This window comes from Pseudogymnoascus verrucosus (genome assembly GCF_001662655.1).
Source record: "Pseudogymnoascus verrucosus strain UAMH 10579 unplaced genomic scaffold scaffold_17, whole genome shotgun sequence".
NCBI classification, from domain to species: domain Eukaryota; kingdom Fungi; phylum Ascomycota; class Leotiomycetes; order Thelebolales; family Thelebolaceae; genus Pseudogymnoascus; species Pseudogymnoascus verrucosus.
Window position 1 is genome coordinate 1 of NW_017263668.1, and position 18,339 is coordinate 18,339.

At 49.8% G+C, this 18,339-nt stretch overlaps 8 protein-coding genes across 8 annotated transcripts; 4 read left to right on the forward strand and 4 right to left on the reverse strand.

Moving 5' to 3' along the window:
- Positions 1-521: 521 nt before the first annotated feature.
- On the forward strand, positions 522-1,499 carry VE01_04249 (uncharacterized protein; the record flags this gene model as incomplete). Its single annotated transcript, XM_018273724.1, has 3 exons — positions 522-726; positions 774-1,300; positions 1,389-1,499. 3 exons carry the CDS (start codon positions 522-524, stop codon positions 1,497-1,499), a joined length of 843 nt encoding a protein of 280 aa, XP_018131188.1.
- Positions 1,212-3,606, reverse strand: ORC2 (Origin recognition complex subunit 2). Its single transcript, XM_018273725.2, has 2 exons — positions 1,867-3,606; positions 1,212-1,803 (listed from the first exon to the last, which is right to left on the reverse strand). The coding sequence occupies exons 1-2, from the start codon at positions 3,531-3,533 to the stop codon at positions 1,689-1,691; spliced, it is 1,782 nt and encodes a 593-aa protein (XP_018131147.1). The 5' UTR covers positions 3,534-3,606; the 3' UTR covers positions 1,212-1,688.
- Positions 3,607-3,698: 92 nt separating this feature from the next.
- VE01_04251 (uncharacterized protein) lies at positions 3,699-5,591 on the forward strand. The gene is made up of 3 exons (XM_018273726.2): positions 3,699-3,802; positions 3,873-4,401; positions 4,453-5,591. The coding sequence occupies exons 2-3, from the start codon at positions 3,890-3,892 to the stop codon at positions 5,366-5,368; spliced, it is 1,428 nt and encodes a 475-aa protein (XP_018131148.1). The 5' UTR covers positions 3,699-3,802; positions 3,873-3,889; the 3' UTR covers positions 5,369-5,591.
- Positions 5,592-6,345: 754 nt separating this feature from the next.
- Positions 6,346-12,310, forward strand: MYO2 (Myosin type-2 heavy chain 1). The gene is made up of 7 exons (XM_018273727.2): positions 6,346-6,859; positions 6,947-7,079; positions 7,145-7,334; positions 7,395-11,229; positions 11,282-11,355; positions 11,408-11,622; positions 11,677-12,310. The coding sequence occupies exons 1-7, from the start codon at positions 6,725-6,727 to the stop codon at positions 11,865-11,867; spliced, it is 4,773 nt and encodes a 1,590-aa protein (XP_018131149.1). The 5' UTR covers positions 6,346-6,724; the 3' UTR covers positions 11,868-12,310.
- A 165-nt stretch (positions 12,311-12,475) lies between these two features.
- On the forward strand, positions 12,476-13,699 carry FAP7 (factor activating pos9). Its single transcript, XM_018273728.2, has 3 exons — positions 12,476-12,732; positions 12,819-12,964; positions 13,023-13,699. The coding sequence occupies exons 1-3, from the start codon at positions 12,550-12,552 to the stop codon at positions 13,231-13,233; spliced, it is 540 nt and encodes a 179-aa protein (XP_018131119.1). The 5' UTR covers positions 12,476-12,549; the 3' UTR covers positions 13,234-13,699.
- Positions 13,294-14,355, reverse strand: HAM1 (nucleoside triphosphate pyrophosphohydrolase ham1). The gene is made up of 5 exons (XM_018273729.2): positions 14,121-14,355; positions 13,905-13,978; positions 13,622-13,766; positions 13,496-13,572; positions 13,294-13,441 (listed from the first exon to the last, which is right to left on the reverse strand). Exons 1-5 carry the CDS (start codon positions 14,289-14,291, stop codon positions 13,333-13,335), a joined length of 576 nt encoding a protein of 191 aa, XP_018131150.1. The 5' UTR covers positions 14,292-14,355; the 3' UTR covers positions 13,294-13,332.
- A 410-nt stretch (positions 14,356-14,765) lies between these two features.
- On the reverse strand, positions 14,766-17,030 carry VE01_04255 (uncharacterized protein). Its single transcript, XM_018273730.2, has 7 exons — positions 16,616-17,030; positions 16,096-16,560; positions 15,575-16,042; positions 15,493-15,524; positions 15,289-15,440; positions 15,036-15,243; positions 14,766-14,986 (listed from the first exon to the last, which is right to left on the reverse strand). The coding sequence occupies exons 1-7, from the start codon at positions 16,673-16,675 to the stop codon at positions 14,950-14,952; spliced, it is 1,422 nt and encodes a 473-aa protein (XP_018131120.2). The 5' UTR covers positions 16,676-17,030; the 3' UTR covers positions 14,766-14,949.
- Positions 17,031-17,425: 395 nt separating this feature from the next.
- Positions 17,426-18,262, reverse strand: VE01_04256 (uncharacterized protein). Its single transcript, XM_059463601.1, has 3 exons — positions 18,177-18,262; positions 18,022-18,121; positions 17,426-17,970 (listed from the first exon to the last, which is right to left on the reverse strand). Exons 2-3 carry the CDS (start codon positions 18,115-18,117, stop codon positions 17,695-17,697), a joined length of 372 nt encoding a protein of 123 aa, XP_059319755.1. The 5' UTR covers positions 18,118-18,121; positions 18,177-18,262; the 3' UTR covers positions 17,426-17,694.
- Between the last annotated feature and the right edge of the window lie 77 nt (positions 18,263-18,339).

Consider the following 18,339-nt stretch of genomic DNA (forward strand, 5'->3'; position numbering starts at 1 on the left):
CATAACGATGACCACGACTGTGGTAATTTATCAGGTCTTACTACTCGTACGGAAATAGCTTTAGTTGAGAGGCCAAAGCGGAAGCGGGCACGAGCAGACACAGTAGGTAATAGTATATAGTTATATATCAATTAACTACTCTACTCTTACTTTTGGTTGGGCCGGCCAGCTCATGAGCTGGCCGGCCCAACCGTGAGCTTCAAAACTCGTGGTTGGGCCGGCCCGCTCATGAGCGTGAATAACTCACGGTTGGGCCGGAACATATACAACCCCTTTGGATTCCTTCAAAGTTCCAAGAGTTGTTAGATAGTAACTCTTCCCTCACCATAATCGGATCTTCTCACCTCGTTCCTCAACTGGACCCCTACATTCTTCCAAGTCCCTGATTTAGAGTAGCTGACATTCAAGTCATCACTAGAGATGGATTCTTCTTCAAACGAACACCCAACAGCCGCGCCATCTGAGGACAAAGAAGAGAGAATGAGCATATCATCCAAGCCACCAAGGCGCTGCGCCGTCACATGGGTCTTCCCGAAGATCCCACTGAGAAATCATCTTCAGCCACACCATCGTCAGTAAAGCCAACTTTCTGGGTCGAAGTTGCTCCACCATCGACTCGGGGCGCAAAATGTCGGCTCGACGGCTGCCCGGCGATTATTATGCCAGGACAATATAGGATTGCTGTGTATCCAGGCCTCCATGATTTCCGCGGACACCAGAGTCCAGGTATAACACTTAAACACTCCGCCTTTCTATACAATTCTAAGCTGCAGGGCTGATTTTTACTGTCAAAGATTTCTATCACGTCGTCTGTTTTGAGAAAATTGCGGATTTCTCGCAAGCAGACTTTGTGAATCAGGTTCAACCAGTTACTTGGAATACGTGGTCGTTCCGGAATCTCAACTCATCCAGCGTGCTCGATGGGAACTATCTTCTGGATGCCGGAGCTGAACGATTGACGATATCCTGGAAAGAGGCCGTCAAAAAGCTGATTGATGAGCGAGATGGTGTGGAGACCAAAGACGATGCCGAGACCAAAGACGACCCGAGTGCAGCTGTCAGAGACCTGCTCGACAATGCTGGCTCTTCCAAATACGTGCCACAAGAAATTGCAGGTGCGAACGCGTTCGAACTTCGGCTCTTAAGCAGCACACTTGCTCCAAATGAGAGTGACGGCCCTGAAGATACCGACGAGTGGAATCTTTTTGATGAGTACTTGGTTGCAAGAGACGATGACCAAAAGAGTTTGGACAACCGGCACACTCTGGGCATGACACTCTTTCTCTGGAGAGATCATGTTGTAAGTTTCATGGAGCCCTTTATTGGATCCAGGTTAACTGTACAATCTATATAGGTTGCTTGCTACTTCTAACAACCCCACTGAAAAGGACAAGAAGCGGATAGAGGAAGAGCTTGACCCAAAAGCCATCCGAGCAATTAAACGTCTCGCTGTCACTCCAATGCCAGATATTCAAGGCGCTTTTCTTCGAGGCTTGTGAACCACCAAACAAGAATCAAACAAAAGTCACGCGAAGTGAGCAGAGAATTCTGGGGACTCAACTCTGATATTTTTTTGTCTTGCGTTTGCAACCCGATACTCCATTCTCGGAGACTCCTGCTATGCACCTATATCAAGCCAAACACCTTCGCTTGAAGCCCCGGAATAAATACAAATATGTGGTATCAGTTTAGCTCATTAAGTCCTCCAAGATAGCTTCTAGCTCTTCTCTCCTGAATGGAATGGAAAGAATTTCGGTTCCCAGAGCATCTTTGCGGGACGTGATCATCTGATGGTCATGGAATCTGTAGTAAATTGTCAGCATTTCTCCCTGTACGTCCTGTAAGTTGAATAGGGGGGAAACATACTCCTTCAACAGACTCCTAAACGACACCTCGTCACCACACACAAAGTCCTCCACAGCCTTCTGATACAAGGCCCTATACTCCACCCCAACCTCAGCCGATCTAGAACCCCCCATCCGCTCTCCAAGATGCCCCTCCTCATCACCATCCTCATCATCACCGCCGCCAAACCCATCCATCTCCCCATCGGCATCCATAACCATCAACTGCTCCACGCAGAGAATCTTAAACAAGCTCCTCGCATTAACAGGCAAACTCCTCAAGACGAATCCCACCCCCTCTTTCCCACCGACTCTGCGCCCGCTACGGCCTAGGAGCTGGAGCACGCTGTCAACGACGTCCACTTCCGCCGAGTACGTTGAGAAGGTCGTGCAATCGTGGAACAGGAAGTTGAACGATGTTCGCGCTGAGCTGTCCCAGAGCAGAGGAAAGGACGGGTGGTCTGTCGAAGCAATGACGCTGATCTGAGGGTGTGCAGCTAGGCGCGCGAACATCGACTGCGTGGCTGCTCGGCGGATGGGCTGGCCGTCAAGAGAGTGCACGAGGAGAGTGATGCGTACATCGGATGTGGAGAGGTGGGTGAGTAGGCGGTCGAGGACTTCGGATGGTTGGGTTCCGAGTTTCTTGGGGGCGTTGGGGATTAGTGAGAATATCGTGTTGAGAACGTCGCGCATGGATGTGCTTGGGTTGTACCCATTGACCACGACGATTTTGGCTTCGTTGTTTTGAGCATATATGTGATTCGCATATGACGTGAGGAGTTCGCGCTTCGAACCCCAGCCGTAGAGACATATATTGAAATTCTGGCTCAGTTCAAAGTCCCACTGCGGGAATGAGCGTTCATGGATGGAGCTTAGGAATTCTAGGTCTTTTGCGTGGGGGTCTTCGTAAGATCGCAGAAGGGTGAAGTATTCTTCGTGGTCCAGAAGTCGCAGAGACGAGAGGTTGTTATTTGAGGTTTTCATTGCTGCACCGCGATTCTGCGCAAAGAATAGCTCGTGGGGTGGCATATCTCGAGGAGGGCTTGGTGTGCGGATGCGGTTCTTTGAACCCTTTGGACGGCCACGGCCCCTTTTCGAGGGCGTTTCTGGAACAGTTGGCTCCACTGATCCGCCTTCGGGTTGGGGAGCTTCGCTTTCAGTAGCATCGGCCTGCTCTTCCTTGTCAGAGTCGTATATGTATCGAGAAACAACATCATCGTCTTCGTCGGAGCTCGCCTCCCCGTTTATAGTCCTCTCAATCAACGTTCGAGTACTTTTCCGGCGGGCTGAGCGATCCGCCGCATTGCGCGCCTTGGATGGGGTGAGAAGGCCTAAGGGCTTGGATGGTGTGGCAAAGAGAGTCTTCCCTTTGGGAAGCTTCTTCGGCGTTGGCGTTGCGCCATCAGGTTTTGGGAAGTTCTTGCTTCCTTTGGGTCGACCGCGGCCTCTTTTCGGGGTCACCGCTTCGACAATTGGTAGCGACTCTTGTGTAATGGCATCCTCAAAGGATCCAATGCCTATTTTCTCACTGGAGGCGCCATTGGTTTGCGGCCTGGCGGGTCGGGGCTTCGAGGGGGTAACGTTTAAGTCGGTCTCATTTAAATCCTCTCGTTGCTGCGAGCGAGCTCTCTTTCTTGACGATACGTCGTCGAGGTCACTGTCCTCTTCGATAAAAGATTTGCGTTTCATTGTCGTCTAAAGGAGTCGTTAATTCAAGAATTGGCACATTCCAGACAATTTAACTCGGCTCGTTCCTCAAATCGTCAGCCCTGCGGTCACAGCCTGACGCGGTACAATAGGTACAAAAGGAACAAACGCGTCGTCAGGGCGGGTGTCCAGCCGGGGTTTAGCCACCAAGTTTCTCCGGTTCCTGCAAAACGTTCCCCACAAAGTGCCAGGCCGTTATCGCCATGACTCTTCATCGCAAGCTCCAACATTGTTCATAAAAGGATTGGGATGTAAGTTTTGGAGAAAATTGCTTGCCCTTAAATGACCCCAGTATGAGGCTCTGACATTACATTATTATAGCCCAATCACGCTTCTCAATGGCTCTCAAAGGCCCCTCAATATCGACAGCCGTAAAGGGCCTGATAAGGCCCTCGGTACAACAAAAAGCGCCCAAATCTCTCCGCAACTATTCAGCTCCCATATCTGGAGCAATTCCAGCTGCGAAGCAAAAATATGTTCCGACAAGCGGCAAATACCCAAGGGGCTTCCTTGTTTCGGGGACCCATGTCGGCGTTAAGCCTTCAAATAAGTCCAACCCAGACATAGGCCTCCTCGTCTCGGAAACACCCTGCGGCGCCGCCGCGGTATTCACGAAGAACAAGTTCCAGGCGGCTCCAGTGACGATTAGCAGGAATATGCTGAATCGCAGGAAGAATACTGGGATTCGTGGGGTTATTATCAACTCTGGGTGCGCCAATGCTGTTACTGGAAAGGGCGGCTTAGAAGATGCGGAGAGCATGGGAGCTGCTGCTGATGCCTGCTTTACTGCGCCTGGCGATGGCAAGGGGGGAAGCTCTATAGTAATGAGCACTGGAGTTATCGGACAGAGGTATTTAGACTGGTTTCTGTGCCATAGGCCATACACTAACATCTGATGCAGGCTCCCTATCAAAAAGATTCTCGACGGTATCCCAGCAGCTCACAAAGCACTGGGTTCATCCCATGAGCACTGGCTAGCCGCCTCCTCAGCAATCTGCACCACCGACACCTTCCCCAAACTCATTTCGCGCACCTTCTCCCTGTCATCTTCGCCGAACACGGAATACCGCATCTCGGGTATGACAAAGGGCGCCGGCATGATCCACCCCAACATGGCCACTCTTCTCGGCATGATCGCAACCGATGCGCCGATCTCCCCGGCTCTCCTCCCCACCCTCCTTACCTCCGCTGTCGATTCGTCGTTTAACAGCATATCCATCGACGGTGACACATCCACAAACGATACCGTGGCGCTCTTCGCCAACGGCGCTGCTGGCGGCCAGGAAATCACGTCGGCTTCTTCTGCGGATTACAAGGAGTTTCAAGAAGTGCTCACGGAATTCGCGACGGATCTTGCTAAGCTTGTCGTCCGCGATGGCGAGGGCGCTACGAAATTCGTGACTATCCGCGTCACGGAGTCTGCTACCGTCGAGGCGGCCCGCAAGGTCGCTTCGACGATTGCGAGGTCCCCGCTCGTCAAGACGGCGCTGTACGGGAAGGACGCGAACTGGGGACGTATCCTCTGCGCTACTGGCTACGCGCTGATCTCGGAGCCAGGGCTGCCGATTAATGACGTGGAGGAGATCGCGACTGACAGGACGAATGTGTCGTTTGTCCCGGCAGATGGCTCGGCGGAGCTGAAGCTCCTGGTTAATGGGGAGCCGGAGGCTGTGGATGAGGAGAGGGCGGCGGAGATTCTGGCGATGGAGGATTTGGAGATTGTGGTTAGGTTGGGGACGGGGGAGGCGGAGGCGAACTACTGGACTTGTGATTTTAGTCATGAGTATGTTACTATTAATGGGGATTATAGGACGTAGGTTGGGCTCGAGGGGATGGAGTTGATGGGTAGGGAATGAAGTGCAGAAAGCATATGTGGGCATTCTGGGGTTAATTTTGAAAGCATTGAAAGTAGTCATGCAGCGGGCTGAAAGTTTGGACAGTGACTATGCATGAGTGACTGTGGCTCAAAGTTTGGAGAGTGACTGTGCATGACAATGGTGATTACAAGTAACTAGAATTGGAAACAAACAAAGAAAGAGCCTTAAGATACTAAAGCACTGTCCATGACAACACTGTCTGCAGCATCTGTGATTAATACGTTGTTGATACAAAGCCGTTCAATCACTCTGGTCTATAATCACAGTAGCTGTGATCAATACAAAGTCCGTTAAACCACCCAGGCCAATAATCACCCCGACTTATGCCTCGGTCGTGTGGCTGACACCAATATACAGTACATGTGTATCCACATGAGTTTCCCAGGACTGCAGCCTCTACTATAACAGGTACTTCTCCCCCAACTGAACTCAACTCAACTGGAACGGGTATGTACTCTACTGTATAATCTAGTACTCTACCCGCACGGTACATGTGCTGTTAAGGGGCTTTCTTCCTGCTATTCGCCCTCCCCCTTCCCTCTTTCCCACTGGCAAATGAAATGGCAACTTCCTGTTCTCTGCAGTAGCATGGAATAATCTGAAACGAAACGCACTAAGGCCGCGGCTACGTGAAATGGGAGTGGGAGTGGGGAGTGGAAATAGGGGGAGAAGGTGGAAAGGGAAGGGCGGTGGGCGGCGGGTGGTCAAATAGCACTAGAACTACCCCCTGCTCAACGCGTTGTTCTGTCGCTAAATCTTGTCATTCCCGCCAAACGCCCCCAAAGTAACCCCAACAAGGTAAAGAGCTGTTACTATGTATACCCGTAATGTGTATGTATCCAATCCCAGTACCCTCCCGTACCCCCTACCCCCCAAAGCCCATCCTAAAAGCACCCCAAGTAACCCCCAAGCACACCCCCCAAAGCACCAAAGCACGTACTCCCTACCATAGAGCCCTTGTCGGTCATTATTATTGAACCTCCTGTTCAGGTCAGCGACGGTATCATCCCCAAAAAATTGTATCCTATCCTCCCCCCAATCTTGCTACACATCATAGCTCTTTGCTCCCATCACCCTCCAATATATCTCTTCCCATCATACACATCGACATCGCCTTATCAACAGATGTTCTCTCTACTGTAGTCGACAGGGGACTACATCCTTTACCTTCCATACTGGCCTTAGCTCGTTTATGAAAGAGACAGCCGCCCTGAAAAGCATCGAGAAACATCTCGGCCTTCGGCCATTGTTGAGGACCTGACCTATACCATCCAACCGCCCCCCTCGATTCCCCAGATGGCGCACAATTACGATGTCGGAACGAGAGCGTGGCAGCCCGATCCAACAGAGGGATGGGTTGCCTCGGAGGTCATCTCCAAGACTCAGGATGGGGACAAGTACAATCTGGTCTTTGAGCTTGCGAATGGGGAGGTAAGCTATTGTCCCTCCAGTTTGGCGTCTAATGCCCTCCTGCCCCATGCCTAGAGATTCACTGCTAACGGGGCCCTGCTCGAATAGCAAAAGAAGGTCGAAATCACCGCCGCGGCATTAGAAGATGATTCCGATACGAGTCTTCCGCCGCTGATGAACCCTACGATGCTCGAAGCTAGCGATGACCTGACGAACCTGTCCCATTTGAACGAGCCAGCTGGTATGCGCCGACCCTACTATATACCCTCCGCGGTGGTGGCACGGCTAATGACTTTCGTGATACAGTTCTCCAGGCTATTCGACTGCGATACTCCCAGAAAGAGATATACACATACAGTGGCATAGTATTGATAGCTACCAACCCGTTTGCTCGGGTTGACTCTCTCTATGTCCCGGGGATGGTGCAGGTGTATGCGGGGAAACAAAGAGCTACCCAAGCTCCCCATCTGTTCGCAATCGCTGAGGAGGCATTCGCGTGAGTTTGGCGTCATTGATTGAGATCACCTCAGTCCATTATAGCTGACAACAATTTTAGGGATATGTTGAGGAGTGGGCATAATCAGACCATCGTCGTTTCCGGAGAGTCAGGAGCTGGAAAGACCGTCAGTGCGAAGTATATCATGCGATACTTCGCGACGAGAGAGTCTCCAGACCAGCCTGGGTCGAGGAAGCGCGGACAAGAGGCCATGAGCGAGACGGAGGAGCAGATTCTCGCGACGAACCCGATCATGGAGGCGTTTGGTAATGCGAAGACGACGAGGAACGACAACTCTTCCAGATTCGGGAAATATATCGAGATCATGTTCGACAAGCAGACGAATATTATTGGCGCGAAGATTAGAACATACCTCCTGGAGAGATCCAGGCTCGTCTTCCAGCCTCTGAAAGAGCGAAACTACCATATCTTCTATCAGTTAATTGCGGGTGCTACTGAGGCTGAACGCCAGGAGCTGAGCCTTTTGCCGGTGGAGGAGTTTGAATACTTGAATCAGGGCAGTGCGCCGGTCATTGATGGCGTCGACGACAAGGCGGAATTCGAGGCATTGAAGCAATCCCTGGCCACTATTGGCATCCAAGGCGGCCAACAGTCCGACATATTCAAGCTCCTTGCAGCATTGCTTCATCTTGGAAATGTCAAAATCACAGCATCCAGGACAGACTCGGTGCTTTCGCCTGACGAGCCAGCGCTGATGAAGGCTTGTGCTCTTCTGGGTGTGGATCCCACCGACTTCGCAAAGTGGACGGTGAAGAAGCAGCTTATCACAAGAGGGGAGAAGATCACATCGAACCTGACGCAACAGCAAGCTACTGTCGTCCGGGACTCCGTCGCCAAATTCATCTACTCCAGCCTGTTTGACTGGCTTGTGGAGAATATCAACCACGGCCTCGCTACGGATGAGGTGCTGAGCAGAGTCAGCTCATTTATTGGTGTATTGGATATTTACGGTTTCGAGCATTTCGCAAAGAACTCCTTTGAGCAGTTCTGTATTAACTACGCCAATGAGAAGTTGCAACAGGAGTTCAATGCTCACGTATTCAAGCTGGAGCAAGAGGAGTACTTGAGGGAGCAGATCGACTGGACTTTCATCGACTTCTCTGACAACCAGCCTTGTATCGATCTTATCGAAGGCAAGCTGGGTATTCTGTCCCTCCTGGATGAGGAGTCCAGGTTACCCATGGGTTCCGATGAGCAGTTCGTCACGAAGCTACACCACAACTATGCAGCCGACAAGAACAAGTTCTACAAGAAGCCTAGATTTGGAAAGTCCGCCTTCACCGTGTGCCATTACGCGGTTGACGTGACCTACGAGTCTGACGGATTCATCGACAAGAACAGAGATACGGTTCCAGATGAGCACATGGCTGTCCTGAGGTCATCTTCTAACCAGTTCCTGGGCCAGGTCCTTGATGCAGCGTCAGCTGTGCGTGAGAAGGACAGTGCATCTGCAGCATCCAACGCCGTAAAGCCAGCTGCAGGACGTAAAATTGGTGTCGCCATAAACCGCAAGCCTACCCTCGGTGGTATCTTCAAGTCCTCATTAATCGAACTTATGAGCACCATCAATGGCACCGACGTACACTATATTCGCTGTATCAAGCCTAACGAAGACAAGAAAGCCTGGGCATTCGAAGGTCCTATGGTTCTAAGCCAACTTCGTGCTTGTGGTGTTCTCGAGACCGTACGTATAAGTTGTGCTGGCTATCCTACGAGGTGGACGTACGAAGAGTTTGCACTCAGATACTATATGCTTGTTCCGTCGTCAGGCTGGACGTCTGAAATCCGTAAAATGGCAAATGCGATCTTAGTAAAGGCTCTCGGCACTGGCAATGGGCAGAGTCTAGACAAGTATCAGATGGGTCTAACGAAGATCTTTTTCCGCGCCGGAATGTTGGCGTTCTTGGAGAACTTGAGGACGACTAAGCTTAACGATTGTGCTATCATGATCCAGAAGAACCTAAAGGCTAAGTACTATAGGCGGAAGTTTCTCGAGGCTCGCAACGCTACGCTTCTCTTCCAATCCCTTACCAGGGGTTACATTGCTCGCAAGCAAACGGAGGAAATTCGCAAGACAAAGGCTGCTACCACAATCCAACGTGTTTGGAAGGGCCAGAAGGAACGTAAAAAGTTCAACGCAATTCGCAACAACATTATTCTCGCACAAGCTGCTACTAAGGGCTTCCTTCGTAGACGTCAAATCATGGATACCCGCATGGGCAATGCCGCGAGCATTATCCAGCGAACCTGGCGATCTCGCCAACAAAAGCGCAGCTGGAAGCAATACAGGAATAAGGTTGTCATCATCCAGAGCTTGTGGAGAGGAAAGACTGCTCGTCGCGAGTACAAGACAGTTCGTGAGGAGGCTCGCGATCTCAAGCAGATTTCCTACAAGCTTGAGAACAAGGTCGTAGAGCTCACCCAGTCTCTCGGAACGATGAAACGCGAGAACAAGGCTTTGATCACTCAAGTCGAGAATTACGAGAACCAGATCAAGTCTTGGAAGACCAGGCATAATGCTCTTGAGGGCAGAACAAAGGAGCTGCAAACAGAGGCCAACCAGGCTGGTATTTCTGCCGCACGCCTTTCCGCCATGGACGAGGAAATGAAGAAGCTCCAGGCCAACTTCGACGAATCTGCTGCTAACATCAAACGACTGCATGAGGAGGAGAAGGAACTACGCGAATCTCTCCGACTATCCAATGTCGAACTCGAACGTGCCAGACTCAGTTTGACTGAAGAAGAACAGGAGAAGGTCACATTGAGGCAACAAGTTAACGATCTTGCAGAACAGCTCGAGATCGCCAAACGCATCATTCCTATGCCTATGAACGGAGAGGCAAATGGTGCAGCTCAAGTTCTACAGAGCGGTCTGATCAACTTGGTCTCCTCCAAGAAGCCCAAGCGCCGCAGCGCCGGTGCTGAGACCCGTGAAATGGACCGCTTCAGCGCAGCTTACAACCCCCGCCCAGGATCGATGGCTGCCATGGGCAACAACATGCACCGCCAGAACTTGGCTGGTGCTCCAGGAGACAATATCGAGTTTGAGCTCGAGAACTTACTCGCAGATGAGGATGGACTTAATGACGAGGTAACGATGGGATTGATCCGCAACCTGAAGATCCCAGCGCCTGGATCTACGCCACCACCAACAGACAAGGAGGTTCTCTTCCCGTCATACCTCATCAACCTCGTCACTTCTGAGATGTGGAACAATGGCTTTGTCAAGGAGTCTGAGCGCTTCCTGGCGAATGTGATGCAGTCTATTCAGCAAGAGGTTATGCAGCACGATGGAGACGATGCTATCAACCCAGGAGCCTTCTGGTTGTCCAACGTTCACGAGATGCTCTCGTTCGTCTTCCTTGCCGAGGATTGGTATGAGGCGCAGAAGTCGGACAACTACGAGTACGACCGTCTCCTTGAGATTGTCAAGCACGATTTGGAGAGCTTGGAGTTCAATATCTACCACACCTGGATGAAGGTCTTGAAGAAGAAGCTCCAGAAGATGGTTATCCCAGCCATCATCGAGTCTCAGTCACTTCCTGGCTTTGTCACCAATGAGAGCAACAGGTTCTTGGGCAAGCTGCTCCAGACGAACTCTGCTCCAGCTTTCAGCATGGATAACCTCTTGAGTCTTTTGAACAATGTTTTCAAGGCTATGAAGACGTACTTCTTGGAGGATTCGATTGTCACCCAGACGATGACCGAGTTGTTGCGCCTTGTTGGTGTTACGGCATTCAACGATCTTCTGATGAGGAGAAACTTCCTCTCGTGGAAGCGTGGTCTGCAGATCAACTACAATATCACCCGCATTGAGGAGTGGTGCAAGAGCCACGATATGCCAGAGGGCACCCTTCAGTTGGAGCACTTGATGGTTCGTAGACCCCTTCCAGATATATTATGTGCCATTTCTAACCAGTCTATAGCAAGCGACGAAGCTTCTTCAGTTGAAGAAGGCAACCCTGAACGATATTGAGATTATCCAAGATATCTGCTGGATGTAAGTGCTCACCCAACCCCTAGATCATCGTCAGCATCATCTAACTTTATAGGCTATCCCCCAACCAAATCCAGAAGCTGCTGAACCAGTACTTGGTGGCTGACTACGAACAACCCATCAACACGGAGATCATGAAGGCCGTTGCCTCCCGCGTCACCGAGAAGAGCGACGTGCTGCTCCTGACCGCTGTGGATATGGATGACAGTGGACCCTATGAGATTGCAGAGCCCCGTGTCATCACGGCGTTGGAGACCTATACTCCATCTTGTAAGTTTAACCAACCATCTCTACAATACCCATCCCGTTCTAACACATTCACAGGGCTACAAACTCCTCGCCTGAAGCGCCTTGCGGAGATCGTCTCGGCGCAGGCAATGGCTCAGCAAGAGAAGATTGACAATGCCGCGGGCGTGGGCTCTATTGACGAGGACGAGGATCAGGAACACGCTGAAGACAATGAGCAAGTTGTCGAGCTGGACGCCGAAGAGAATGTTGCTGCCAATGGCGTTTAAAAAACGTCTCTCAACTGCAACATATACCATCAACGGACGCTCTTCGTTGTATATTTTTTTTCTTCGGCACTACGACATTCTGGTTATGTGGCCAAAAAATCATTTGAAAGAACAAGAAACAGCTACTTGGGGGAATCATGTACTAAAAATCTTGCGGGCGTTTTTATGCGGTCTGGAAACGAAGGGGAAGAGGGAAGAGGGGAGATGTATTGGATGGTGGCTACGATATTACCGTTTTTGTTGAAACTCTAGAACAGGTCGATGTCGATGTTGTGTTTTGACTTGGGCGGCCGCTTCATGAAATGTTAGATTTGCACATGATTGTAGAATATGGACGGTTTTGAGGTGGGGGGGAGGGAGTGTAATAGTTGATGAGTCGTAATTAGGTGGTTTATACAACGCTTTTACGTCTTTAGAGAGAGAGAATTTATCAGTCTGACAGCATTGCTTCTTATCCATACTGTGTACTCATAGTGTCCTTGTGGTATATAACATTGGTTAAACTTTGTGACGCTGGGCCTCACCGCCCACACTATTCTGCCACCACCCCGCCCTATCGATAAGCTTCCCCCCATGCAACCAAGATTTATTTTTCAACCCCTCCCCCTCCCCCGCGACCGCTGCGCAGATTCCTATTCACACACACACAGATACGAAACTCCCCATACCCCCCTCATACGCCATGCGGACCAAGCCGAACATCATCATCACGGGCACGCCGGGCGTGGGGAAGACGACGCACTGCGAGACGCTTGCTGCGTCGCTGGGGCTGACGCATTTGAGTATCAATACTATTGTTAAGGATCGGGGGTGTCATGATGGGTGGGATGAGGAGTATCAGAGTTGGATTGTTGATGAGGATAAGGTATGTGGGTTTCTGTTTTTGTTTTTGAAACTTTGGGGGGGAAGGGGGGGGGGAAGGATGAGGCTAATGTGGGCGTGTGTTTGTAGTTGCTGGATGAGATCGAGGAGGAGGTTAAGCTAGGGGGGTATATCATCGATTGGCACGCTTGCGATCTCTTTCCCAAGAGCTGGATTGATCTTGTCGTCGTGCTGAGGGTGAACTCTACGATTCTTTATGACCGGCTGAAATCGAGGTACGCCCCCTTCCTGCCCCCCAAGTCCCGCGCATATCACTAACTCCGCCACCACCAGAAACTACCCAGAGCTGAAACTCCAAGAGAACCTCGACTCGGAAATCATGGAGGTACTCCTGCAAGAGGCGCGCGACTCGTACGATGAGGAGATCGTGGTGGAGCTGACGAGTAATACGAGCGAGGAGGTGGATAGCAATGTCGCCCGGATAGAGGCGTGGGTTGCGCAGTGGATTAAGGATAATGAGGGGGCGGAGAAGGAGGATAGTTGAGAGAGAGAATGTGAATGTTTATGAATGCATGTCATAGAAGCTGGAGGAAGGCTGGGACGGGGGAGGTCAAAATGTTATGATATCCTAAGGGGTTTGAATTTAGGCTTTGCTGCTATCTGCGGCCTCTAGGAGCCAGGCTTTTAGCTTCTCAAGTGCTTTGCCGCGGTGGGAGATCTTGTTTTTTTCTGCTTTGGGCATCTCGGCGTAGCTGGAGAGGTTAGAAAGGTGGCGGGGGGTTGGATGATGATGGATAGATACGCACGTTTGACCAGCTGGTCCGTACTCGAAGATGGGATCCCAGCCAAAAGCGATGGCTCCTCGTGCCGGAACTATCTTGCCCTAGGATATATTAGCTATATATCTGGTTAATAAGGAAAGAAATACCTACTTCTGTGCGTCCTTGGAAGATAATGGGCTCGTGGCCTGGGCCTTCGGAGTATGCGAACGTGCAGACGGATTCGGCGGATTTGTCTTCAAAGCCGGCGAGGAGCTTGTTTAGGCCGTCGTGACCGAGGGACTCGAAGAACCATTTGCTATCAAAATCGAGCCCCGTTAATAAGAAGACTAACAAATGTGGCTGTAAAATGAATCTGAGAGGGGATAGTATAGAGGCATGCCTCAATCTATAGACTGTGCTGTGACAAGGTTATAAAGGTGCAAAATATACATACATGTATGGACCAGGAAGGTTCTTGAAAGCATTAAATATCAGAGCAGTATCCTCGACCAAAACTGGTCCTTGAACCTTTCACAAGTTAGTTATTTGTAAGAAGGCATGCGAACTTACTGCCCCCGCGGATCTTCACGTAGAACAGCGGGGTAGAGGGAGAATGAGACCCATGAAATCAATAGACCATGTACGACTATAAATCTAGTAACACCCATACCTCTTCAGCAGCCCGACGGCACTTATCCTTCGAAATCTCCTCTATCGTCCCTTGAATCTCGACGAGATCAATAGAGCGGCTCTGCAAGTCCACCGCATCACCCAAGATGGCCTGGACCTCGGCAAGCTTGTGCTTGTTGCCAGTGATGAAGTTGAGTTGGCTAGGGGGCATTTTTAAATAGTATTTCTCTGTTTTTAGTCGTGGTGTGGAAATCAAAATCACGAGGGGGCTGAAGATGCAAGTCTTTGCGCGGATGCGCTCAAGATAGTTGCATATCGCGCCAAGCCTTATCGAACATATAGCACACCATGGCCCAACCTCCGAAGCCAATTCCCAAGATCAGCAACGATCTCAAAAATAAAGCGTTTAGATAAATACTATCGATTAGTAGCATTTTGAGAGAAATTATACTTAAGGTGATTAGATACAGATATCCGAGACTGACAACGACCTAGGATTTGCGCTGAACTGGTACTATTAGCTGGCCAGTTTGCGAAATATAATATGTTCATCTCTGTGAAAGTAGCGTTTGGGCAGTATTTCCTGGGGAGAAAGTTCTATACTTTCAAACTAGGGAGCCTGACTGAATCAAGCCAGCTTCAAGCCGAAGCCAAACCACAAAACATCATGGTCTGCAAATAAGGGGGCCATGGTAATGTGAGTGCATTCAATTGTATAATCTATCTAGCACATGAAGCGCGCTACTGATGCGTTGGACCGAGCCAAAAGCATACACCGTATGAAGCGCTGGTGCCTTGAAATCATAGCAAAGCAAAAAACAATCCACAAAGCCATGCAGCCTCAAATTCGCATATCTTCGGTGTCGATATCAATTGGGAAGGGAGGTCAACGCAGGCGGCCGCAATCTTAACAGTTAATAAAGATGCCCCAAAACATAAAACAGAGATTGCTTACCTCAAAACCTCAAAGGCCCTGTACTTTTTTAAATACTTCATGTTTCGCCTGTATGCTCGCAAGAACTCTGCTGGATTTTTCACCGACCAAGACGTCTTCCCAATAAGCTTGATGACGTCCGGGGCGTCATGGAACATTGGGTCAAAGACGAGAAGGTTTTTAGACCCATCAAGCTTCTTCTCAATGCCTACGATGGTCATGGAATGGCCTTTGATAGTTAGCAAACATTAATCTGGGTGCATTGCCACCATACCTGGATGCTGAAAGTAAATTGGAGGCAACTGTGTCCTCCTAATCTTAGAGGTGCTATCAACACCACTAGCACGGAAGTACTCTTCAACGTTTCCCATCAGTATCTCATCTGCGGCTAGTTTCCCATCGGTCTTGAATGCTTGGGCATCGCAACTATTGAATGGTCAGGATTAGGCCTACACAGGGTCGGGGGCTGAGGTCTTACTCAATGTCAAGACTTCGAAGCATCGCCTGAGCCTTTATTCGAGTCAGTATAGAAATGTTCTACAAGCAGGTAATCTGCATACCTCTGGCGTCCCAATATACTTTCGAGTTCCTATAATCCCACCCGTCTCGGCACGGCCCACTGTATTTATCCCCACGTCCCAGGCATGCTCAATAAACTCCTGAATCTGGAAAATTGTTGGCATTTTTTCCTTGAAATGGTAACACCCTTGAGATCGATTGTTGACGATATATGAAGTCAGCATTTGTATGTTTCTATAGCCGCAGAAGCCGCCTTCGTTCTTCAGTTTCGAAACGTGTTCGACCGACGGATGACAAGTATAGGCATACTCCGTATCTGGATCCTGCTCAATGAGCGTTTCGAGAACAGTCAGGACGCCTGGAACATAGTTTCCTATTTTTTTCACCGTCTTGATTCCTCCGCTGGAGTTGAGCTTCGTTGTGGTTCTTGGCATTCCGTCCGACAACAGGAGGTTGTGGAGCCATGCGGGCATCTTGTCTTCGTAGGCGTGGGGGCCGAGTTCAGCCGTCTGGAGATGTGAGTCTCAGAATGCATAAAAAGCCAGGATCTATTAAAACTTACCCCAAGGCGACCCTTGCCAGACTTTGACTTCGTTGCGACGTGCGGTGTCACTATTGACTTCGGCATGTTTAAAATTCCTCGCCAGCTTTCTTTGGCTTTGGCTTGACGATCTACTGCAGACAGTAGAGGAGGATCAGAGCCCTCGTCGAGGTTCCGCAGTGCTGTTGGAAGGCTAGTGTCAAACTTGGAGTCCGCAGGCTCCGTGGCTCCTTCCCATTTCCAGGCCGGGCTGTCCACGTGAGAATCTCTGTCACTTTCTTCCATGCTATGCAACTCCAAGTGGCCATCCAGCTCCGCCATGGGGACAGTTTCTCCGCATTCGGATATTGGACACTCGACGTATCCGACGTCTTCCATGGCTTGGGAGGACCTAGAGGGATGCCCTTCCTGGGTGGCGTCTACAGGGTGGGCATCCGTAGGAATAAAGGGAGAGTTTCCTTCAGAATGTAGGTCTTCCATGTGGTACTTTGAAAAGTCACTTTGATGAACATTATAACAAGTGAAGGAAGTGTGAACTTACAAGAATATCATACTCAGTCTTGGCCTCATAGCCACAGAATGGGCACGAGGCTCCCGCCATGGCCGTCCGTAACCTGGGGTCCAACCTGCTCTAAAATGCGGCTTTGGCGCGTGAGCGTCGTATGAGGACGACACCCACCGCCCTCATTCAGCTCAGAAGTATCTCGAAGCTCTCTATTGTTCTTTGGTTCAGTTTAACCGTACCGCATGCGTGTAGTTGTACCTTGCTGGATTCCGCAGTTTCGCTTACTATTTAAGGTACGAATAAATTGTCGCATATGTGTGATTGGCCATGTGAAAAAAATTGAACAAAGAATAAATTCCAAAGTGGAATGAATACAACTAAATACAAGTAATGTTATTGTTTTGCCGCAAACATTCTCTTTGACAAAAGGTTTGTATGGCGATGAGGAATGTCGTGGTTAGGTTCCAATGAAACAGCGTCCACAACGGATATCTCAACAGAGAGCCTCGGCGGCTTGAGCTCGTCTGTATTGACGCCTGTGGCCAGAAATATACTCCTTACGTACGTCAATATTATTCATATGTAAACAAAATAGAACGTGGCATGACTGTGTAACAAGTTTCATAATTCCGTATAATATTGTCATATGTATGGTTTATGGACTTCTAAATCAGAAGGTCAAGCTGAATCATGCGCATTTGATTCTATTCAGAGAAGACAATGATTCACCTTCATTTCTCTGCTATAGTAATACAAGGCTTGAATGGATGATGTGAAATTACAAGGCAATCACTTCATTTGATATCGGCTCCCTGTTGCCAGTCTTTTTGCAAAAGTATTGTATTTTCCAGCCTCTTTTTCCCCTGTCCCATGCCAGCGTTTCCTGGCCACAATCTTGTATGTGACATGGCAGAGACCGTACTGCTGCGGCATCTATGATTAGCAAAAACCAAAATCTTTGTTGACAATCTTGTTCCCATTGGATATGGAACGGAGTGCTACATGAGCATCCGTCTCTCCAATGAACCAGAACAAGAGAACGTTAACCACAAATAGACCGTTAAGACAGACTCTTGCAAATATCATAGCCAAGTATGCTCTCTCTTCGTATAATTTCATGCCCAGACAAGCTTCACGTCAATTGAAATCTCGGTTTGATCTGTGTTCCATTTAACTTGTATGATTTGTACACCGTCGAAACATGCTACATGGCCATCCGTCCTTGTCCAAGCACCGTATGCTGCCCATTCTCCTAATTGTATATCCTCGTCGTTCAATGGTCCCAAGGGTGCTTCCAGCCCAATAACGCAGGTCCTGCAGGGAAGGTTAGGGATCGTTCGCCGAAGGGACTGCGAGGCACAATTACCGTCTTGCTTCGCTCTGTACATTAACTACATGTAAAGTCAGCTTTGCCCATCGCATAGAGGATTATTGAGACATACGAAGAACCACATGCTTGCCCCCAACCCGGTCGCGGCAAACCGGTAGAGTGGGCGCGCCGGGTGGATGTGAATCGGATGAGCGCCCGGGCCAGCCATTGTGCTGTAATAAACAGTTAGCAATGCTATCTCCAGAGAGAAAACTCAATTGAGCGTACAAATTGACAATCGATTGGCTTCTTAAAACAGTCGTGGGGTGCGTAAGTCGCAGGAACAGTTGTAATGTCGATGGTCGTCAACTTTGAATGGTGGGTTGGGGCGCTCCGGGAGCCTCACTTTAATGGATAAATGATTGGCCGAGGCGGCTTGAGCTGGCTCGCC

Bases quoted from the DNA above. Each gene is read 5' to 3' on its own strand.
- HAM1 (XM_018273729.2), bottom strand. From the start codon at position 14,291: ATGCCCCCTAGCCAACTCAACTTCATCACTGGCAACAAGCACAAGCTT. The intron at 13,979-14,120 runs GTATGGGTGTTA...AACTTGTGAAAG, and splicing joins GCCGTCGGGCTGCTGAAGAG to GTTCAAGGACCAGTTTTGGT. The intron at 13,767-13,904 runs GTATGTATATTT...CGATTTTGATAG, and splicing joins AACCTTCCTGGTCCATACAT to CAAATGGTTCTTCGAGTCCC.
- VE01_04255 (XM_018273730.2), bottom strand. From the start codon at position 16,675: ATGGCGGGAGCCTCGTGCCCATTCTGTGGCTATGAGGCCAAGACTGAG. The intron at 16,561-16,615 runs GTAAGTTCACAC...GACTTTTCAAAG, and splicing joins AGACTGAGTATGATATTCTT to TACCACATGGAAGACCTACA. The intron at 15,441-15,492 runs GTAAGACCTCAG...ACCATTCAATAG, and splicing joins CTTCGAAGTCTTGACATTGA to TTGCGATGCCCAAGCATTCA.
- MYO2 (XM_018273727.2), top strand. From the start codon at position 6,725: ATGGCGCACAATTACGATGTCGGAACGAGAGCGTGGCAGCCCGATCCA. The intron at 11,356-11,407 runs GTAAGTGCTCAC...CTAACTTTATAG, and splicing joins ATCCAAGATATCTGCTGGAT to GCTATCCCCCAACCAAATCC. The intron at 11,623-11,676 runs GTAAGTTTAACC...ACACATTCACAG, and splicing joins GGAGACCTATACTCCATCTT to GGCTACAAACTCCTCGCCTG.
- ORC2 (XM_018273725.2), bottom strand. From the start codon at position 3,533: ATGAAACGCAAATCTTTTATCGAAGAGGACAGTGACCTCGACGACGTA. The intron at 1,804-1,866 runs GTATGTTTCCCC...AATTTACTACAG, and splicing joins TTTAGGAGTCTGTTGAAGGA to ATTCCATGACCATCAGATGA.
- VE01_04256 (XM_059463601.1), bottom strand. From the start codon at position 18,117: ATGGCTGGCCCGGGCGCTCATCCGATTCACATCCACCCGGCGCGCCCA. The intron at 17,971-18,021 runs GTATGTCTCAAT...CTTTACATGTAG, and splicing joins GGGCAAGCATGTGGTTCTTC to TTAATGTACAGAGCGAAGCA.
- FAP7 (XM_018273728.2), top strand. From the start codon at position 12,550: ATGCGGACCAAGCCGAACATCATCATCACGGGCACGCCGGGCGTGGGG. The intron at 12,733-12,818 runs GTATGTGGGTTT...GTGTGTTTGTAG, and splicing joins GGATTGTTGATGAGGATAAG to TTGCTGGATGAGATCGAGGA. The intron at 12,965-13,022 runs GTACGCCCCCTT...CGCCACCACCAG, and splicing joins TATGACCGGCTGAAATCGAG to AAACTACCCAGAGCTGAAAC.
- VE01_04251 (XM_018273726.2), top strand. From the start codon at position 3,890: ATGGCTCTCAAAGGCCCCTCAATATCGACAGCCGTAAAGGGCCTGATA. The intron at 4,402-4,452 runs GTATTTAGACTG...CATCTGATGCAG, and splicing joins ACTGGAGTTATCGGACAGAG to GCTCCCTATCAAAAAGATTC.